Source organism: Myotis lucifugus, unplaced genomic scaffold (genome assembly GCF_000147115.1).
Source record: "Myotis lucifugus unplaced genomic scaffold, Myoluc2.0 scaffold_16, whole genome shotgun sequence".
Lineage (NCBI taxonomy): Eukaryota > Metazoa > Chordata > Mammalia > Chiroptera > Vespertilionidae > Myotis > Myotis lucifugus.
Genome location: NW_005871064.1, coordinates 2,381,677 through 2,401,586, shown reverse-complemented (window position 1 = coordinate 2,401,586; position 19,910 = coordinate 2,381,677). Strand labels below are relative to the sequence as shown.

At 55.0% G+C, this 19,910-nt stretch overlaps 1 protein-coding gene across 7 annotated transcripts in view; it reads left to right on the top strand.

Annotated features, from left to right (window-relative positions):
- The window catches only part of CTIF (cap binding complex dependent translation initiation factor), a 236,618-nt gene that overhangs the window by 120,083 nt on the left and 96,625 nt on the right, over positions 1-19,910 (top strand). For all 7 annotated transcript variants that reach the window (XM_023750847.1, XM_023750851.1, XM_023750848.1 and 4 more), the window contains one exon: positions 1,610-1,686. In XM_023750847.1, coding sequence (XP_023606615.1) covers positions 1,610-1,686 — 77 coding nt within the window. The remainder of the gene's footprint in view (positions 1-1,609; positions 1,687-19,910) is intronic.

The following is a 19,910-nucleotide window of genomic DNA, read 5'->3' as shown; positions in this document are numbered from 1 at the left end:
GAGATGGGGGAGGGAGGGAGGGAGGGAGGGAGAGAGAGAGAGAGAGAGAGAGAGAGAGAGAGAGAGAGAGAGAGAGAAACATTGATTTGACATCAATGGCCTGCCTCCCATACGTACCCTGACAGGGGAACAAGCCTGCAACCTGGGCATATGCCCTGATCGAGATTTGAACTGACAGCCTTTCGAGCACAGGCTGATGTTCAAACAACTGAGCCACACTGGCCAGGATGGAAAACCCCAGGTGTTATTAAAATATATTTTGAGACGTGTCATTCTCTCCCTAGACTCAATAGGAGTCTAGACTGAGACCAGGGTCCCTGTGTCCTCCTGAGCCTGTTGCCCTTCCAGTGCCTCCCTTAGAGGCTCCCCGAGACTGGCTAGTCCTGGCACAGCCAGAGCTGCCATTGTCCATCCGCACACTCCCCGCCTTGATCAGGGGCTGAACCCTGAGCCCCCAGGGCCAGCAAGGCCCTCAGCTGTGGAGCCCCGATCTGAAGTGCTGCATGTGCCCTCACCATCGAGGGCCTGGGCTGCCGGCCCCAGAGAACTGCCTGTCTCTAATTCGTTGCATAATCTCCCTGGGCCTCAGTCTCCCTGTCTGTAGAGTAGGGTTTGGGGCCGTGGACCATGTCCAAAACACTGGATCCCGTCACTCCCCCTCTCACCCTGAGCGCGGCCAAGGTCCTGTGGACTCTGGGTCAGCCTGTCCCCAGGTGTCCCAGACCCAAGCCACCCTACCCCCTCCTCCCAGACCCCCAGGTTGTCCATAATGGATCAGCAGCGCTCTCCCCACGTCCCATCAGAACACACTCTTCTGCTGATCTGAGGTGGTCAGAACAGAGCTGGCCATCAGCCCAGCTTCTGGACACAATCCCGCCTGGGGCCTGCATTTCTGGGATCAGCCCCACGTCATAAGCAGAAAAGTGTCCAATTGGGAAGTAAATGTACAGACGTGGTTGTCATGATGACGACACATAAAAGACCATCCTTAGGATTTCCCCTGGGCACTTAGCTATTTGCACGTTCCCCGTCACTGCTCCTTGGAAGGATAAGGAATGAGGATCATGGGTAAAATTGCACAGGAGCCCTAGATGAGGATGGGGGACCTGGGTCTAGTACGCACCCTCTGCAGGAGCCTCAGGGTTTGCAGGGGGCTCCTCTCCTTGGTCCTGTCACCAGCTCAGAGAAGAAGATGCTGACATTCCTGGTGTGTTGGGGAGCTTGTGAGGGAAGTGACTGGTCAGTGGGTCAGCCTGTGAGTCCAGGATGTGGTCCCAGCCCCGTGGCCAACCCTGCAAGACCTAAAACCGCTCACTCACCTCTGGGCCTGAGCGTTCTCATCTGCCATTTGAGTGACTGGATAGGATGAATTCTAAGGTCCCGTGTGTCCCTACTGCTTTTGATTCTGTAATTCCAGCATCATTGCCTGGTGGGCAATTCATTCACTCTGGTACTTTCCACGTTTCAGTCTGGCTTTGGTGGTCGGAGTCTGGTCTTTGCACGCACTCGGTTTCCTCCTGTCATAGACGTCCTGATGGTTAGTTTGGTCCCAGAAGTTGCTATGCTCTTTCAGAAGTTGCTAACGCTGCCCCTCCTCCCCACACCCCAGGGCTACCACCCGATGCCCCATGAAGTGGAGATTGCGCACACGAAGAAGCTGTTCCGGAGGAGAAGGAATGACCGAAGGTAGGAGAGCTGCGTCTCCAGCTTGTGCTTTTATTTTCCCGTCGCCCACCCGTAGCTCCGTCACTCCTGGCCCGTGCTTCGACACCTGTGAGCTCTCACGTGGGCTGGTAACCCGTCGGGCAGTGGCAGCTGTGCTCCCCCCGGTTGACCCCGGAAAGGACGCTTCTCAAGTACAGGAGGCATCCGGGTGGTTCAGGAGGAGAAATGCTCTTCCCACTGACCTCACAGCAGCAGCCGCAGCCCAGGGGCCAGGAAGTAGCCGGTGGTGCTTTGAGACATGGCCTCCAGGAGGCTCCGGAGATCACAATGCCAAGGGTGTCTGTCCTTCCTCCGCCCCACGCTCAGCTCTGCTGTGAGGGCGGCCACAGCTCAGCCCCTGTGCCTGCTGCTGCTCTCAGCTGCCTGCAGAGTACTGAACTGCAGCAGGAACCAGGACCTCCCTGGTGTCCAGAGCCCCAGAGTCCGGGTGATACAGGGGCCAGAGCAGCGCCCCGAGGCAGCCCCGAGTGGGAACAAGCAGCTGAGGCTGGCCCGGCATCCGGGAGGGCTGCCTTTGTTTCCGTCGAGGCATCTGACAGGGAACGGTCTTGCAGGTTTGTTTCCAATGGAAAACCCCAGGTGCAGAACAGTCTTTGCAGTGTGTGGCCATTTGTGCAAAAGAGGTGTTGGGTTGGTTTTTTTAAATTATTATTTAATTTTTGCTTGAACATGCATATAAGTGACTTCTGAATGGAAATATTAGGAAGGGAGGGAGGGGGGAGGAAGGAAGGAGGCCGGCCTGCGGAATTAAAGCGAGGTGTTCCTCTAGAGGGAATTTCTTCGTAGATAAAGGCGAGGCTTGTGGTTTTACCTTGAATGAACAGAGAATGTTCACACTCAGGGAGCAAAAGCCAAGAAGCAGCCCAGCCGACATCCTTGCCCAGAGAACTAGAAGTGCCTGTTCTCGCGCAGCTCCTGAGATCAGCGCTGGGCGGACCAAGGTCCCGGGTCCTCCCTCCACACTCGGCCCTGAACAAGGAGGGGAGGAGGGAGGTGAAGGACTGAGCACCCAAACGCCTCGTCATCGGGTCTGAGCTGGGAGAAGGGCAGCCCTGGCGTAGAGATGAGAAGCCCTGGGCACTTTGACGCAGTGGCCTGAGGAGGGGGGGCTGGGCCAGGACAGTTGGATTAAGCCCTGCCCCTGGTTATTGTGCTGTGTGCTCCCTCCTTGCTGTGCAGCATCACAGAGGCTAGTGCCTGGTTTCTGGGTTCCTGGCAGGCGGACGGTGTGGGGAGCACCCCCCTAAAGGGGCACTGGGGCTCAGAGGGGACTGGTGGTGCTGGGGAATGCAGAGGCTTGGCATTCCTCCTCCCCTGCCTCGTGGTCCCCAGAGAGCCTGTCTGGAAGTGGGGGCGGCCCCAGGCTTCCGAGTGAGAGCCACCCTCTGACCTGCTTCCCTGGCTCAGCGTCCAGGTCCCCACCTCCACTCGGGCCAGGTCGCCCCGCTCAGCAGGAGTCCCCTGGCCCGCGCAGACCTCCGGAAGGCAGCGGCGTGACCCAGGAATGTAGGAAGAGGAGCGTGACATGAGGCACTGGAAGCTGCCCTTCCGCTGGGCCGCTCTGTGTGAACAAACGCCCGGGTTAGGTCAGCACACCTCGCAAAGGATGTGGACCCGGGACGGAGTCCAAAGCCAGGCAATAAAGATGATTAAAGGGATGGAAAGTGCGTCCTGCGAGAAAGAGGCTAATGGACGGGGCCAGAGACACGGAGGCTGCAGGGGAGGGAGCTCTCACTGGTAAACTCATGAGAGATTTCTGCAGAGGGAGGGCCGAGGAGCCGCTGCCTCCGCGGTCCCGGGGCCCCACACCGAGGAAACCAGCTGGAAGGGAGAGAGCACGCTCAGCTGGACCGAAGACACACTCAGGGAGCAAACGCCATGACCGTCGGAGGCCAGGCCCTGCCCTCCAGGCAGCAGTCGCACACTGCGCGAGTTGTGTGTGCGGGTCGGCTAGAATAGGGACCCGTCTGTCACTCGGCCTCACAGAGTCCCCGGGAGGGGCACGCTCAGGAGAAGGGCAGCAGCCGGAGAGTGTCAGACCTCTTATCTGGACTCAGAAGCCAACACCAGAGGCCGCCTGAGTCCCTCTTGGTGGAGCGTGTGGTTCTGACATTTGAGGGACGGCTGTTCACGGCTTGGAGCAGGCACTTGCAAACTGTGCTCTAGTCTTCCCGCAGGTCCCATCGTCTCCCAACACGGGCTGGACTCCGGGTGTTTCGGGGAGTTGAAGTCTGAGGCACGGGCTATGGAATTAGCCACTAGACATGAACCCTCCTCCCCTCACTAACTCTGATCTGGGCGAATTACTTCCTACCTCGAAAGTTCTATTTTCTCTTCTGTAAAATGGGTCTATAATTGGGAGGCTCACACGAGCTACTCCTTGTAAGGTACCTGGAACGGTCTTAGCACCAGCTCCCTCCTCGCATCAGAGGGGTTCGAGGCCCTCAGGAAACTGTGATGTGAGAGTGGAGGAGATGTCTGCAGCGAGGGGTGGGGCTCATCTCCTGGTCTCGGGTGCAGGGTTTGCCCCGGAGCCCAGGGAGCTGTGCCTTGCATCCCCTCCGGGGTGCCCAGGATCAGTTGTTCCTCCTCCTGGATCAACTTTTTAAGCTCTGCCCTCTGTGGGGGCCAGCGGGAAGGAGGCCCCGCCGGAGAGGCCTCTGCAGACTGCTCCCACGTGCAAGGGGCTGCTTCGACGAAAATTGGGCTGGGGACATCTTTTCCTCATGTTTCAGATAAAGGTTAAGCTCAGAGACAGTGCAAAGGTTTACTCCTTAGAATTGTTCTTAAAACTTACACAGCTGGTAACTACTTGTTTATTCTGGGAAACTGGTCGAAGATGTTTGCTGATTCCAGACAAAATTATGCATTCCGTGACGTAAACGTACTGAATGAGTATTTCTTGCATCCCCCAAAGAGCAAGGTGCCTTCGGGCGCTCCGTCCCATCCAAGTTGGAGACCTGCTGACCGGGAGGGGGGCCGCTAGGGTTTGTCTCCCGCCTCAAGTTCCCCACTGTCAGGATGCAGGGCAGAGGAGCAAACTCGGAGCAGGGCTGAGTCCCGGCCGTGCGCGGACCACTGCCTGGTTTGGCCTGGGGTGAGGTCTCACCTCCGGGTGTGGGGATCTGCTCTACTCCTGCCCGCCCTCCCCCCTCCATTGGAAGAGATGAACAGCCTGAGGCTGTGAATGGATCTGTCGGAGTCTGTGTTCCCTGGAAGCTGACTCCGGGATGGAGATCAACAGCAGGGCACTTACCATGGAGTGCCCTGGGGACCCATAGAGTCCCGGGAGGGAAGGGCAGGACTGGGCAGAGGCGGGGGGGTTGAGCTGCAGTGTGGTCTGGGTGGGAAGTTCTACCCTACGGGCAGTTCTGAAGTCGGGGTGACTTTTTAGAGTGAAGGGACAGGTCCTTATGTCCCCATGTCTGCTGGTCATCGGATGGGGACTGCTCAGGGGTGGGTGTGACCTTGGGCTGGGAGTTCTCTTAGCCCAGGGCAGTTTCCCTAGGGGCAGGGTGCCCAGAGAGCCCCAGAGAAGTTCACCCCCCCCCCCATCCCTGGTCCCCGGGAGGTGCTGCAGGGCCACATGCTGGGCACTCTGGGGTGAGCAGGTCCTCCAGCAGCTACAATTGACCACGACTGTGGCTTGGTGTCCTCTTCATTGTAGAACCAAGTAAGATCTCATCCCTCCTTCCCTTCCTCTGCCAGCATGTGCCAACCCGCCCCCCTTGGGTGCCAGACTCTTTCTCCAGGGAAAAACAGGATCTCTGCACTCAAATATGAAAACGTAACTTCAGAATCGTCATTAACCCTTGTGAGGCCCTCTCCGTGGCACGTCTGACCATGGACCCCGTGCTCATTCCATCCTGGAGGCCTCCTTACTCCCCTCCTCTTTCCGTCTGAGCTGTGGGCCAGGAGGACCCTGGGAGATGGTGCCCCGTGCTCCTTTCTCCCCATCTCTAAGTCACAGTTGCTCTCTGGAGCTTGCCCCTCCCTCGTCACCTCCGACCACGTCTCCAGGAGTCCCGCATCCCATGAAGACGACGGCGTCCTGGGTCGTGCCCACCAGGCGCTGAGCAGGAGTTAACCGAGGATGGAGCCTGGATCTCTGTCAGCTCTTACACAGGAGTCGTTCAGCCCTTTAGGAAGTAGTCAGTCGCACTCTGCATGGGTTGCATACTTGCAAGTTTACCTGCTCTCTGCGGTTCATTTGTAACCTCCATCTCCCCACGGTGTTTTCGTGGTTACTCGTGGGCAGAATGGGGATTCATTCGAGTCGCCCGGCACCCACCTGCCCAGCCAACGTTGGACGAGGAGATGCCCTGCCTCCTGGTTTCAGTCCCCACACTGTGCACCGGTCCTCTCGGCGATCTGTGTGATGCCGTGGCTTTCACATTCATGTGCTTTTTGTCGGTGACTTTGCTGTTTGACGTGACACCCGGGCGCGGAGCTGAAGTGCTGTCTCGTGCTCCTCGGCGCCAGCAGGCTGTGCTGTGCCTCCCGGAGAAAACGCGCGTTAGAGAAGCTTCCTTCGGGCCTGCGTTGCCGCGCTGTTGGCCGTGAGTTCAGTGTTGATACAGTGAATCAACAATGTATATTAAATAAGCGGCCTTTAAACAGAAGCACACATACAGCAGGCTGTGCATTGATCAGTTGGAGGACACGCGGGGAGCGGCGGCTCACAGGAACCGCACCCTGTACTGCCCCTGGGAGCCATGGTCCAGTTGTTGCTAATTCAGTGTTTTCGGGATTGTGTAGAGCCTACCTACCGCCAACAGCCAGGGTTGACTGTGCTCGCTCTTTAAAACAGGGAGAGAGATGCTGAAGGGCCAGGAACTTGAGAGCGAAGGCATGTCAGGCCTGAGTAATTGGTCTTGTTTGTGTGGTGGTAGCAGAAATGGGGGGCAAGGGGAGCAGCAGGGGACCCTTCCTCTTCCTGTTGTCACCTGGCTGGGGTTTCATTTACCCCATCCTGCGATGGCACGTCCTGGAGGCCCTCCAGGCTGCTTGGCCCTGCACCGACCGTCACCGTCATCCTGTCATCGGGCGCCCAGGGGACGGGGAGACAGATCCGCGCTGCCACTGCCCGCGGTTTGCCTTTATATCCATCCCAGCAAGGAAATTGCCCTCATTAAGTCCCTGCTAAAGATAGATAAGAAAATGGGACAGGCAAACCCCCACCTGGCAGGCAGCCCTGTCAGATTCGAAGCAGAATGAGTCAGATCGGGATTATTTTTAGGCTCCTCTCCTCCGCCCCACGCCCACCTCGCGCGGGCTCCCTTGGAAAGAAGAGCAGCTCACTTCTTGAAGCCAGATGTCCAGGTCCGTGTGTGATTGACGCACAGGCACTGCTCCGCCTGGAGGAGACCCCAGCCCGTGTGCAAGTTGTGACGGCCAGATCATCCTTTGGACAATGCCCACCTTGCCCACGGCTCCTGGGCAGAGCAGAGCAGGTGGCCAGGGGCCCCGCCAAGGCCAGCCCGTGGCTCACCTGTGAACCCCTGCCTGCCCCCTCTTTCCTAGCACGTACCTCATGCTCAGGCCCTGCTCTCGGCATCACACGTCAAAGAAGAGCAGACAAGGTCCCCCAGGGAAGGACCAGCATGTCCCTCGCCCAGCACCTGCATCTGTGTGGGGTCATTTTGTTCATTTTGGTGGGATACCCGGACGCCGGGCCTGCCCACCCTGCAGTGGGCATCTCCTAGTCGCTGCCCACTGCTGGGAAGTGGAGCATTGCTCCTCTTTTTTCACTCTCTGCCCCTTTTTCCAGCCATTAGATTTCATCCAGACCTGATAAACCCTAGATGGCAAAGGAGGCCCCGCTGGGGCAGGGACGCAGACAAGGAAGAGGCAGGGGTGCACATGCCCGTTAGACAGGAGAGCAGGCGTGGTGCCGGCTGGGAACTGACCGTGGAGACATAAATACCATCTCCTCAGGTTCTCCACTGGTTCCTGGGGGCCCGGCAGTAGAATGGACCCCAGGAACCAGCCCCGGGAGTTGGTTTAATTACTCCTCCTCGAGAGCTTAGTGCCTTTTTTCTGAAATGCTGGGCATTCAGAGGTTGGCCCACAAATGTTAACCCCGACCCTGCCTCCCTTGCCGGAGCAGACGGAAACCGGCAACTCTGAGGGCTCTGCACCAAGCCACGCAGCCTCCCGGGGCAGTGTGTATGGTGGGCAGTCCAGCCTGGGCCAGGCTCACCGGGCTTCAGGGCTTGCTCATCCCCCACCAGCCAGCAGATTCTGAGAAAATGAGGACCAAGCTCATTCTCCTCATTGTCCCCGAGGACATGGGTGTGCAGCCTGCAGGGATGCCGGAGGTGACATGCCGTGGCAGGTGATGAGAAGTCCCATCCTGGCCCCTGGCTCTAAGTCCAGAGACAGGCCCCCGCCCCCTCTTCTTCCTGTCATTTGCTCCTGGGACCCTGGGGCCCCGGGCAGCGTGCAGGGAGGAAAGAACGCTGGACCAGCAGTTGTAAATCTCGGTCTTCATCCTTGTGGTGTGGCCCAGGGTACTTCCCATATCCTGTAGCCCCCGGTCTTCTCAGATATAAAATAGGGCTCCTGATTCCAGCTCTCACCGGTATTAGGGAGAGTGCAGGGCTAAAGACGGGCGAGGGGGGGGAAACACCTCCCAGGAATATTCCAATAATCCAGAGGCCAGTTGGGGCTTTCGTTGCAAATAACCATGTGTCTTCAGCCCAGCTCATGCGCCCTCTCCAGAAAGTTCTAGAAAGCCAGGCCATGTCTGCTGCTCCTGTATATATCTTTCAGGACCAAATCTGGTCCAGTCTGCACCCTGGCCACCCAACCATGCCTTGCTGAGCCCCCATACGCCCAGCAGCCTGGCTGCCTGAGATGGGACGCTGCCTGGGACCACCTTACTCACAGGGCGGGTTGTGCAGCCCATTAGTTCTGGGTCCTCAGTCCCCTGGGCAAGCCGGGCCCACCTCAGTCCCCACTAGAAGCCACTCAGCAATTGAATGGGCACTTCTGTGGTCAAGACGCACTGAACCCTTTACCAACATCAGCTCATATAATCTTCCCAACAACCCTGGCAGGGAGATGCTGTTTTTATTCCCATTTCACAGATGAGGAAACTAACTCGGGCTCAGCACACAGAAGTGAAGTAGCTGAGCCTGAGTCTGACCCTAGAGCCTGTGCCCCCACCGAGTTTCCTGCTGGGAAACTTCCTTGGTCCCCTCCTCGGCACGCTGGGCCTTCTCCACACCCCCCCTGATTAAGTCCTGTGCCAGGGTGTTGAGGGCAGGATGGGAGCTGCTGTTTTCAGGTGGATTGAGGAGAAGATTAGCTCATGATTCAAGGCATGGATGAGTGGTGAGATTTCAGACAAGACCCACGAGACAGGATGGCCCTCCCTCTGCCTTCTGCACCCCTGCACCGGATCGGTCATGCCGGGAGATCCCTGGTCCGGGTGATTCATGCGTGGACATACTTAGGAAGTCTCTCCAACAGCCCAGAGATTTCCCAGATTTGGGGGGGCCACCCAGTGAGAGGAAGGACAGTGTGAGGCCCAGGACGGTGGGCAGCTCAGCGGAGGGCAGTCTGGCGGGGAGAGCTTCCTCCAGCAGTTGCCAGCTCTCCCCAGTCCCAGAGGACAGCCCAGCACACGAGGGTGCCCTTCACTCCCCAGGGCTCCCAGCAGGGACAGGAGCACAGGTTTTAAAAATACCAGGGAGCCTTCCTGCCTGAGTCAGCATTTGCCCTGAGCTCTGAAAGTTATTTCTGAGTCTTCCCAGTAATTTAAGTTTAGCCGTTTCTTCCAATGCGTGTGTTTTGGGGAAGCCAAGGTGGCCTCGATTGTGGCTTGGAGTATTTTGGGAGCCCCAGGTTTCCAGAAGTGATGCAGGGGCTCAATTAGGGAAGACATCAGCACACTGAAGGAAGATTACTCGGGGAAGCAGGCCCGAGGGTCCCCGGAGGTGACGCCTGAGCTTAGCACCCATGGGGGACATTAAGACCAAGGTGTGCCCGGTGTTCCCAGTGGCCATCTCCCAGGTGGCAGCTTATATCATTGTCTTCAGCTGTCGGAGCACACGAGGGCATCTTAGTGCCCTTCAGAATGCAGAATGGCCCCGGCCAGTGTGGTTCAGCTGGTTGAGCATCGTCCCATGATGTTCCTCTCTCTCTCTTCCTGATGTTCCTCTCTCTCTCTTCCTCACTCTTTCCCTCCCTCTCTCTTTTTCTCTCCCTTCCTCTTTCTCTAAAATCAATAAAAATCTATTTTTAAAAAATTTTTTAATGCAGAATGGATGGACTTGCCGGTTCTTTCCAAATAGGCCTAGACCAGCGGTTGGCAAACTGCGGCTCGGCAAACCGCGGCTCGCGAGCCACATGCAGCTCTTTGGCCCCTTGAGTGTGGCTCTTCCACAAAATACCAGCTCTTCCACAAAATACCAACTTCTGCGCATGGGCCATGAAGTTTCAATCGCACTGTACGTGCGCGCCCGCACGTGGTATTTTGTGGAAGAGCCACACTCAAGGGGCCAAAGAGCTGCGGTTTGCCCACCACGGGCCTAGACAGCCAGCCAGAGTACTAGCAATTCATGGGAGCTTAAAACATACAGTCACCCGCACATTAATATTGCAGAGGTTTTGGGAGGAATTATTAGACTGCATATAACCTTTCAAATAGACCTTCAGAGCCCCCTACCGACGCCAGCCGTACCTGACCTCTTCCTCACCCACCCCCCAGACAGGCCTGCCCAGCCCGCCTCTCCCAGCTCCCTCCTGCCCTTGCTCACGGCACTTCCAGACCCCGACTCTCGGCCCCTTGAACAGGCCAACCTCACTCCTGTCCGCACGTGGCTGGCCCCTCTGCCCAGGGCCCTCCTCACCTGACTCTTACCCTGGGAGCGCCCTCTCCTTTCCAGGTTCTGCCTGTCCCACCCTTCACTCTCCTCGCTCTTCAGTCCTCCCTGATCTTCCCTGCCCTTTCCCACAATTGCTGGGTGTGTCGGGCCTGGCAGGGACTGAGAGAGCTCTCCCCGCCACGCTCGAGTTCCCCGGCTCACCTGGAACAGGTGCAGCAGCCGAGGGATTCGGGGATGGGCCGGAGGCCCGAGAGCATGCAGGACACTCATGTGTGGGAGGGCGGGCGAGCCCCCATACCCTGAGTCACCTCTCCAGGTGAACAGATGAGCCCAGAACAGAAGCAGCCGCCCGAACCAGCATTGTCCATAGTGCAACCCTGTGGGGAACCGATATAGGGTTGAGCCTCGGACTGACCTGCTGGCAAAGTCACAAACAAGTCCCAGCTTAGAGGGCTCAGTCCTCTTAGCATAATTAGGCTTGACCTTATAACACTCCCCAGATCTTACCTGGGAAGCTAATGGGCCGAGGGAAGTGCAGGGAGTGTAACTATGGTCAGAACAGGTGAAACTCACAAGAACTGTGTAACTATGGTAACCACTGCCTTGTTTACCCCTGACTATAAAAGGTCAGTGCGGCTTGAGCACCAGTGGAAGTCCTTCCTCTTGAGTTGGACTTACCCACCTGGCCCCCAATATTCCCAAATTATCTCTTGTCTCTTCTCTTTCATTTGTGTGCGGCTCCTCTTCCAGATCCTGAACCCTGAACCACGTGGAACTTGGAGGGAAACATTTACGACACAGCCCTCCCTCAGGAATATGGCTGCCCTTGTGTGATCTTCAAGGGGAGGAGTCCATGGACAAAGAATCCAACTTTAGGCTTTCTGTTTGTCAGGACTGGCACTTAACTCAGGAAAGACACGTGTGGACTCAAAACATGAGAAATGTTTTTAAGGAAAAAAATTACTCTATGGATCTGTGTGCATGTTTGGTCTGGTGGCCGAGTGGCCACAGCAAACACATGTTCCAAACTGGCTGGGTGCCAGGGAGCAGATGGCATGGCCTGGCCACCCTGAGCAGGAAACCCAGTGCCTTTGAACTGTGAGCTGTAGCCATGGCTTGGAGAGGCTGGACGGGGACAGGGTGGGACAGGCCAAGGGCAGGATTCTGACTTTGCCCTCATGTTCCAGAAGGTAGGAGACGATTGGTCAGGAGTCGGGTAGGGAAGGTGATCAGTAGGGCCTCTCTAGGCAGGGTCCCTGGAGGCCAGCTCCCTCCCACAGCCCCACCATACAGTTTCGGTCCCACTGCCCTGCGGATAGCAGGGGAGTCTTGGACACCCTGTTCTAGCTGAAGCGCTGGCATATTTTTACTTTGGTGCTTACTCTGCCCACGTTGGGGAAAACCATCTCTGCCTCCTTGTCCATCTCACCTCTCACTACCCTCAAGCAGCTCCTTGTGGGCCCAGGTTCACCACCCTTCCATCCCATTGTATGAACTGGGGTGTCCGTGATCAATCCGGGAACCCTGGGCAGGTCGGTCTGCATTTTCACTGGAGCCTTCAGTGACTGCCTAGAGGTGAGAGAATGATCTACTGCTGTGCGTGTCTAGCACCCTGAGAAGCCAGTACATGCGGGGGTAGAGAGGGAGGACGGGTGGATTGTATTTTTTGAAGGCAGGATTTTTAGCTCCTACAAACCTAAAACCATCATCTCACTGTGGGCAGACATCCTCTTTGCTCTTGCCTTCATTTTCTGGAAGTCACATCACATGAGCCACTGCAGGGCCCTGGTTCCAGCCAAATGTGTAGGTGGCCCCTTGGGGGGGCTGACTCATGTAGATTTGGTTTGGGTCTCCTTGTGAGATGCGAGACCTCGAAGGCTTGCCTTCACCTCTCATCTGTAAGAGAGGACATCTACCTTCTAAGACTGTTTTGCAAATGAGATGATGCTCTGAAAGCAGGTAAAATGCCAAGGGAAGCACAAACATGAGGATTTATCACCTGTATTTGTGTTCATATACACGTGTCTGTTTGTAGTTGTGTTTGAGTGCTTTAGGGACTCTGTCAGTGTCCTTTCCAATGTTAGTTTGCTGGAAATGGAGCTTGGCTTGGATGTTTGTATTGGTTCTCTATTGCTGTGTAACGAATTACTTCAAAACTTAGAGCTTAAAACAACAAACATTTATTATCTTGCACAGTTTCTGAAGGCCAGGAATCCAGGAGCAGCTTAAAAGGGTGGTTCTGGCTCAGGGTCTCTCTCAAGATTGCATTCAAGCTGTTGGTCGGAGCTCTAGTCATCTGAAGGCACAACTGGGGTTGGAGGATCTGCTTTCAAGCTCACTCACAAGGTTGTTAGCAGGTATCCGTTTCTCACTAGCTTTTGGTCACCAGGTGGACCTCTTCATAAGGCTACTTATGATATAGCAGCTAGCTTCTCCCAGAGTATGATCTAGGAGAGAGACAGAAGGCAGACAGTGAGACACCAAGATAGAAGATGCAGTATTTTTTATGACCTAATCTTGGAAGTGACATTCTATCACTTATGCCATATTCTGTTGGTCACACAGACTGCCCCGTTACAGTGTAGGAGGGGACTACAGGAGGATGTGAACCTCAGAAGGCCAGGATCAATAGGATCATCTTAGAGGCTAGCTATCATCGCCCACCCTCTTGCCCCCAATGATGCACATTCCTCCTACATGCAAATGTCTCATTTGATTATAGCATCAGCTCAGAGTCTAGAACAGCTGTGGGCAAACTACGGCCCACGGGCCGAATCCGGCCCGTTTGAAATGAATAAAACTAAAAAAAAAAAAAAAAGACCGTACCCTTTTATGTAATGATGTTTACTTTGAATTTATATTAGTTCACACAAACACTCCATCCATGCTTTTGTTCCGGCCCTCCGGTCCAGTTTAAGAACCCATTGTGGCCCTCGAGTCAAAAAGTTTGCCCACCCCTGGTCTAGAATGTTATCTATATCATGTTTAGGTATGCATGAGGCTCTTCGGGTGCAATTCCTTACATACAACTTCTCAAGTATAGCTCCTTCTTGATCTCTGGGCCTGCACCCACACATGTATCAACATACAGTTGTGGGACAAGCATAGGGTAACTGTCATAGACACCCCTATTCAAGAAGGAGGGAAACAAGAAACATGCAGAAAGCATTGGTCCATAGCAGTTTTGAAATCCAGCCAAGCAACTGTTGGAAGTTCTTTGATTAGAGCTCAGTCCTACTCCTGCCCAGGAGTTGTTCTACATCAGGGATCCTCAAACTTTTTAAACAGTTCACTGTCCCTTAGACCGTTGGAGGGCCGGACTATAGTTTAAAAAAAAACTATGAACAATTTCCTATGCACACTGCACATATCTTATTTTGAAGTAAAAAAACAAAACGCGCCGAAACCGGTTTGGCTCAGTGGATAGAGCGTCGGACTGCGGACTGAGGGGTCCCAGGTTCGATTTCGGTCAGGGGCATGTACCGGGGTTGCGGGCACATCCCCAGTAAGGGGGTGTGCAGGAGGCAGCTGATCGATGTTTCTCTCTCATCGATGTTTCTAACTCTCTATCTCTCTCCCTTCCTCTCTGTAGAAAATCAATAAAATATATTTAAAAAAAAAAACAAAAAACAAACAAACAAAACGGGAACAAATACAATATTTGTATTTGCATGTGGCCCGCGGGCCATAGTTTGACGACCCCTGTTCTACATGGCTCTTGGCTCTGCTCTCTACCCTCAGGGTCTCTCATGATTTTGCAGCCATGTCATTGGCCCAGTGAATACTCTGGGGTCTTGGGTCTGCCTCGGCGTCATTCTTCCTTTTCTGTGAAAGATAGCATGTGTTTACAGCTGAGTCATGTTCTCAGATAATTCCCTGCCAGTAGGTTTTGGAGGTCTAACAGCATATTTTCATTTTATACAGTCTCAGTCCCTTCCAGCCCAAGTTGTCGATGTTTCTGCTGATGTAATTCTCTGAAAAAGTTTATGGATCTTTTGTGACTCCTATTGGGATCTACATTAGAAAATAAAGCCCCACCCACAAATCTCTTTAAGATCATCCCTTCTCCACTTTGGGTTTTGCTGAAGAACAATGCCCTTAAGCTTCTTTGAAGCTCTGTTGTTTGCAAAGATCTGAGTCACACATTTAAAATCTTAAAGCTTTTTGTCCAACTGAACAGTTCTCCGAGGCACCACCTTTCAAACTTAAAAGGACTGAAATCTTAACAAAGGATTTCATAGTCACACACCCTCGGCCTCATCTTTGGACTATGCTTTCCTGAGAGTGCCTGGATTTGATCTTTGCTCAGAAGTGATTTCCTAATGTTAGCATTGTTTGCCATCTGGAAAGTCTGGGAATCTTCAAAACGAGTAAGACCTGGCTCCTTTTTTGTGACAGTCTTTGTTTAGCTTCTGTGTCCCCTCTCTCATGTCACCATGCCCAGAAAGAGGAGACCAAGCCGCACCTTCAGCACTCTGGCCAGAAATCTCTTAGCGAGATCATTCAAGCCATTAGGTGCCCTTTGTACTTTTCACATAGCTGTAGGAGGTAGTGTTGCTAAACATTCTGCAGCCACATAACGAGACTCCCCTTTCTTCCTCTTCCCTTCAAGCTCTCACCAGCAACCTCCTCAAAGTCCTTATTTCTGCTAACAGTTTCTTCATGGCACTTGAGGGTTTCCCTTCCCTCGGAATCCTCCCGGTTCCTGCCCACTGCCCAGTCCCAAAGCCACTCACACGTTTTAGATTTTTGTTATGGCAGCACCCCAATTTCAAGTACCAAAATCTGTATTAGTTAACTCTTGCTGTGTAACAAATTACCCCCCAATTTTTTAGTAGTTGAAAATAGCAAACACTTATTATCTCACACAGTTTCTGAGGGCCGGGAATCCAGGGATCGTTGAAGTCAGTGGCCCTGGTTCAAGGTCTGCTGTGAGGCGCAGTCAAGCCGTTGGCGGGAATCTCAGCTATCTAAAGATTTGATTCAGGTGGACTGGAAGATTCACCTCTGGGCTCACTGATGCGGCTGTTGGCAGGCCTTCGTTCCTCGCTGGTTGGTGGCTACAGGCCTCATTTCCTTGCAATGTGGCCTCTCTGTAGGGTGCTCATAACAGAATGAGATGAGAGAGAGAGAGAGAGAGAGAGAGAGAGAGAGAGAGAGAGAGGGGGAGGTGTGGAAGCTGCCACGACTTTTGTACCCTAATCTCACAAATGACATCCCATCCCTTCTGTTGTATTCGATTGGTCACACACACTCACCCTGTTGGAAAGGACTGTACAAGGGTGTGAATGCCAGGGTATGGGGACCATTGGGGGCCGTCTTTATCATTTATAGTTCCTTCCCTGCATCATTGCTCTTCCTTCTCCACTTTCAATGATCTAGTACTAAAATCCACCAACAGCTTTGAGTGGTTTTTTTCAGGTTTTTTTGTGTTCACCCTATCTTCTGGTTCAACTCAGATCTTTCCAAGGATGCTCTCCTCGTCCTGTCCTCCCTATCTATGTCCATCCTCTTTGTCTGAGGCGCCTCTTACATTGGAGTCCCATTTAGAATGGTCCTCCCTGGGGAAGGTTTTAAGCCAAAGGATGCTGCTGCCTGAGCTTTAGAACATACCTGTCCTCCAGAGGGTCCAGCAGGTAGTTCCAGGAAAAGGGAACTTTCCAAGACGCACGTGCGCGCGCGGGGGGCACACACACACACACACACACACCCCTATTTTACCTTCAATTCTATACTCTCCATGATTATCAAATGTTGGGCTTTAATTGGAGGCATATGGAAATACTTGAATCTGCCAGACATCGACAGGGAAGGCTTCCTTGGGTAGGAGAGAAAAGAATACAAATATTAACAACATAAATGAAGATGTCTTACGCAGCCTTTTTCATAGCATCCCGCCGCCGGCCTGGGAGGCAGGTGAGCACAGGCCGTGCGCCCGGTGTAAGAGTGATGCAGGTGAGGCACGAAGAGCCTGCGGGATTCACTGCTGGCCCGGATGTTGGAGTGTCCAGGTTCCTTTCCGCAGGGGGACACGTGCTTGTCTTTCACCCGCTCCGTCCCCCCCCCCACCCCCACCCCCGCCCCCAGAGCACCTGGGAGTGGTGAGAAGGAAGGAAATTCTCTCAGTTTGCCCAAGGCTTTTCGTTTTGTGAGAGCAGGGTTGCGAGAGGAGTCATCAGGCCCCGTCTCTTCCGGGCCAGGCCGTGGGGAATACCGCCAGCTCGCTGTGCCTTCAGCCCACCTCGGAGCACTTGTCCTCACTCCCCCTTGCAGCTCCCTTTCCCTGGAAATCCACACTAGCCTGTCCCTTCTTCATGCCTCTCAGAGCCCAGCTTTTCTGTTAAGGGTGTAGTCCATCCTAAGCCTCCTCCATGCATTTGGCAGGGGTCTTAATTCCGATGGAAGTAGTGGCAATTTGGGGTCCCATACAGGGTGTAGTTGGAGATACAGCTTGCATCTCCCGCTGAAGCAGGTCCGCTCTCTGCAAGGCCATGAGGGATGTTGGGTTCTTCAAACTCCACTGAGCCCGCCCCTCGAGCTCCAGCTCTCATCTCTGATGGGACCATCCAGCAGGGCAGAAGCCCAGTGGGAGGGGAGCCCTGAGGCCTCGCCCCCTCCCTCTGGGGCTGGGAGTCGGGGAGACCTTCAAAGCTTCCCCTTATTCGGGCAGTGACTACCCACCAGCCCCCTCCCTCTGGGGCTGGGAGTCAGGGCTGCCCCCCTCAAGCATTGCTGTGGTCAAAGAGTTGGTGTCAGATTCACTACATGAAAGTCGTTCGAGTCCCAGGATTCGTTGAGATTCGTTTGCACCCTGTTTATCCCCTGGGCATCATTCTGGGGGAGAAAAGGAAGCTTTCTTTCAGAGACCAAAGCACTGTGCAGTGTTGGCCTCCCCTAACTCAGGGTCCCCGGCTGCTGGGAGCAATGCCTGTCTCCTGGGCCGTCCTCACAGCCGAAGGTCTGTGCCTGGCATTCCAGGAGCTTTCAGTCAAGTTGGAGAGAAGAGATACACTGGACAGTTTACAGTTAATAACATTTGTTTGGGGGGGGGGGGTTCTTTTGTACATCTGTATACGTGTGAGTGCACATGTGTACGTGTGAGTGCACATGTGTACGTGTGTGTGGTATGTGTGTTTATGTATGTGTTTCTGTATGCCCGTGTGTATATGCATGCACCTGTGTGCGTGTGTATGTGAAATAGTGCAATTCCAGGCCATAGGCCCTGGTACTTCAGCAAAAGGAAGGGTTCTCAGGTTCAGAGTAGCCAGGAAGCCTTCCTGGAGGAGAAGGAATTGACCCTCTCTTCAGTGGGGCCAGGCAGAAAGCAGGGAAGCACCTTCCTGCCAAGAGACTGAGCAGAGGCGAGGGCCCCCGTGGTGTGGTGTACAGAGAGGGCAGACTGACCTGGCTGCAGGGGATGCTGCCGTGGGGCCAGGGCAGGGTCCTGTAGGGGAGGTGAGCCACCTACCCAGGGCCTGAAAAACCAGCGCAGAGTTCAGACCCAGGGCACCGAGCCACGGACGCCTCACTGTATGCAGACGCCCCGGCGAGGAGAGGGCGTCGCTGGAGGGACACCAGGCGCCAGGGCACGTGGCCTGCGGACGGTGGTGCAGGGGAGGGGAGTTCATGTTGGAGGCAAGGAGAGGAGGTTGGAAGCTGGAGGAAGAAAGAAGCTGCGAGGTCAGGAGAGGAGGGTACCTGGACAGAACGTATTTCCCAGTGTGTTCCAAGGCAGCTTGGAGTCTGCAGAGTATTTGCTGGTGATGAAATTTCCCAATCAAAATAGATCACGATCAGAGTTTGAGACATTCTCCTACCAGGGCGGGCGCTTAGGGCCGGTGAGAGGGGTAGATGCTCCCATCTCTCCTGGGTCCTCACTGGAGCCCGGTCATGAGTGGGGCAGAGACAGGAACACCTCTGCCCGCTTGTGGAGGGAGAATGGAGGCTCAGGGGGAGGCTGGGCCCCTTGTGACCCTGGGAGTCGAGGGAAGCGGGCATGCCAGGGTGGTCTGGTGGTTAGGATGGCCTTGTTCCTGGGAATGATTGCCACGAAGCCTTTTCCCCAGCTTCTCTCTCCACGGCAGCGACGGTTCCTCCCAGAGTTTACGAAAACCTGCAATTACCAAGCCGGCCCTGGGTGGGAACGTTCAGCCCTCCTCTTCTTCCTTCCAAGATACACTGCATCAGGACCCGGTCAGTGCAGCAAGTGGAGTCCCCTCCCACGTTCCTTCCTGGATGGCCCTGAGGGGCTGTGGTTCATGAGCCTGGTGATGATGTCTTTCACGTCCGGGTCGGAAGGTGAAGGGGGTTGGATGGATGCCTGTGCCCCTCCGGGCTCTGCAGCCAGCCGCCCTGCTGGTGCCACGCTCCGGGGCCACTCGGCAGGTCCCACCAGGTCCCCGGGGTGCGGGCCCACCGTCTCCAGCTGCAGCGAGGGAAGGCCGCGCTGGATGGAGGCCCCGGGAGGACTTTGGGCTGGAATGTAGGATGCTCGGCTCAGCGCAAGCTCCACCCAGGCTGCCGCTTTGGGCTGGCTCGGAGTGCTGCTCTTTCTTGTTCTCCCAGTGATTGTTCTTTTCGGCATATTTCTTTCCTGGCCTCTTGCCTCTGCATGTGTGATTTGTGTTTGGGGATTTGGGGAGAGAAGGAAAAACATATAGAATGGGTGGCTCCAGACCCGAAATATTCTCCATGGAAAAAGGAATAAAAGCAACCCTCACGCCTCAGGAACCTTCTAGCCCTGCACCAATCCACCCCGTGAGCCCTCAGGCTCCAGATGGGCCTCCTGGGGAAGTGACTTGGTCAAGCCTCGGGCAAGAAGAGTATCGCCGGCCTCAGGGGCTCGCTGCTCCTGCTGCTCCACCCACTGACCTCGGGACTCCCTACGACTGTACCTGCTCAGCTGGCTGCTCCCTGCTGCCTTGCATGCTCACTCCTGCCTCCTGTTCACTGCTGTCTCCATGACCCACCGCGTGCGTGGCTCCACGGAACCCCGCAGCCCTGTGCCGGGGCCAAAGAAGCCAGGGATGGGTGGGAGGCTGTCACATGACGAAACTTATCTTTATCACTTTCCCCTAAGAAGGGGGTTGGCTACCTCCTTGGCTTTGCCAAGAACAGGCTCAGGACAGCCTCCGCACGCGCTCCTCCTGGAGACCTGCAGCGTCCACTCCACGGCTTCTCGTTGTGCAGCCGGATTGGGTTTCCCAAGGTTAAACATTTGACCTTGGCAGAGCCAGGCTGTAATCTGGGTCTCCAGCTCCCATCCTGATGCTTCTAGCATTTGGCAAGGAAGGCCCCGACCTATCACTAGAGAATCAGGGAGTTCTGGGCGTTCAGAACGGGAAGAAAGCC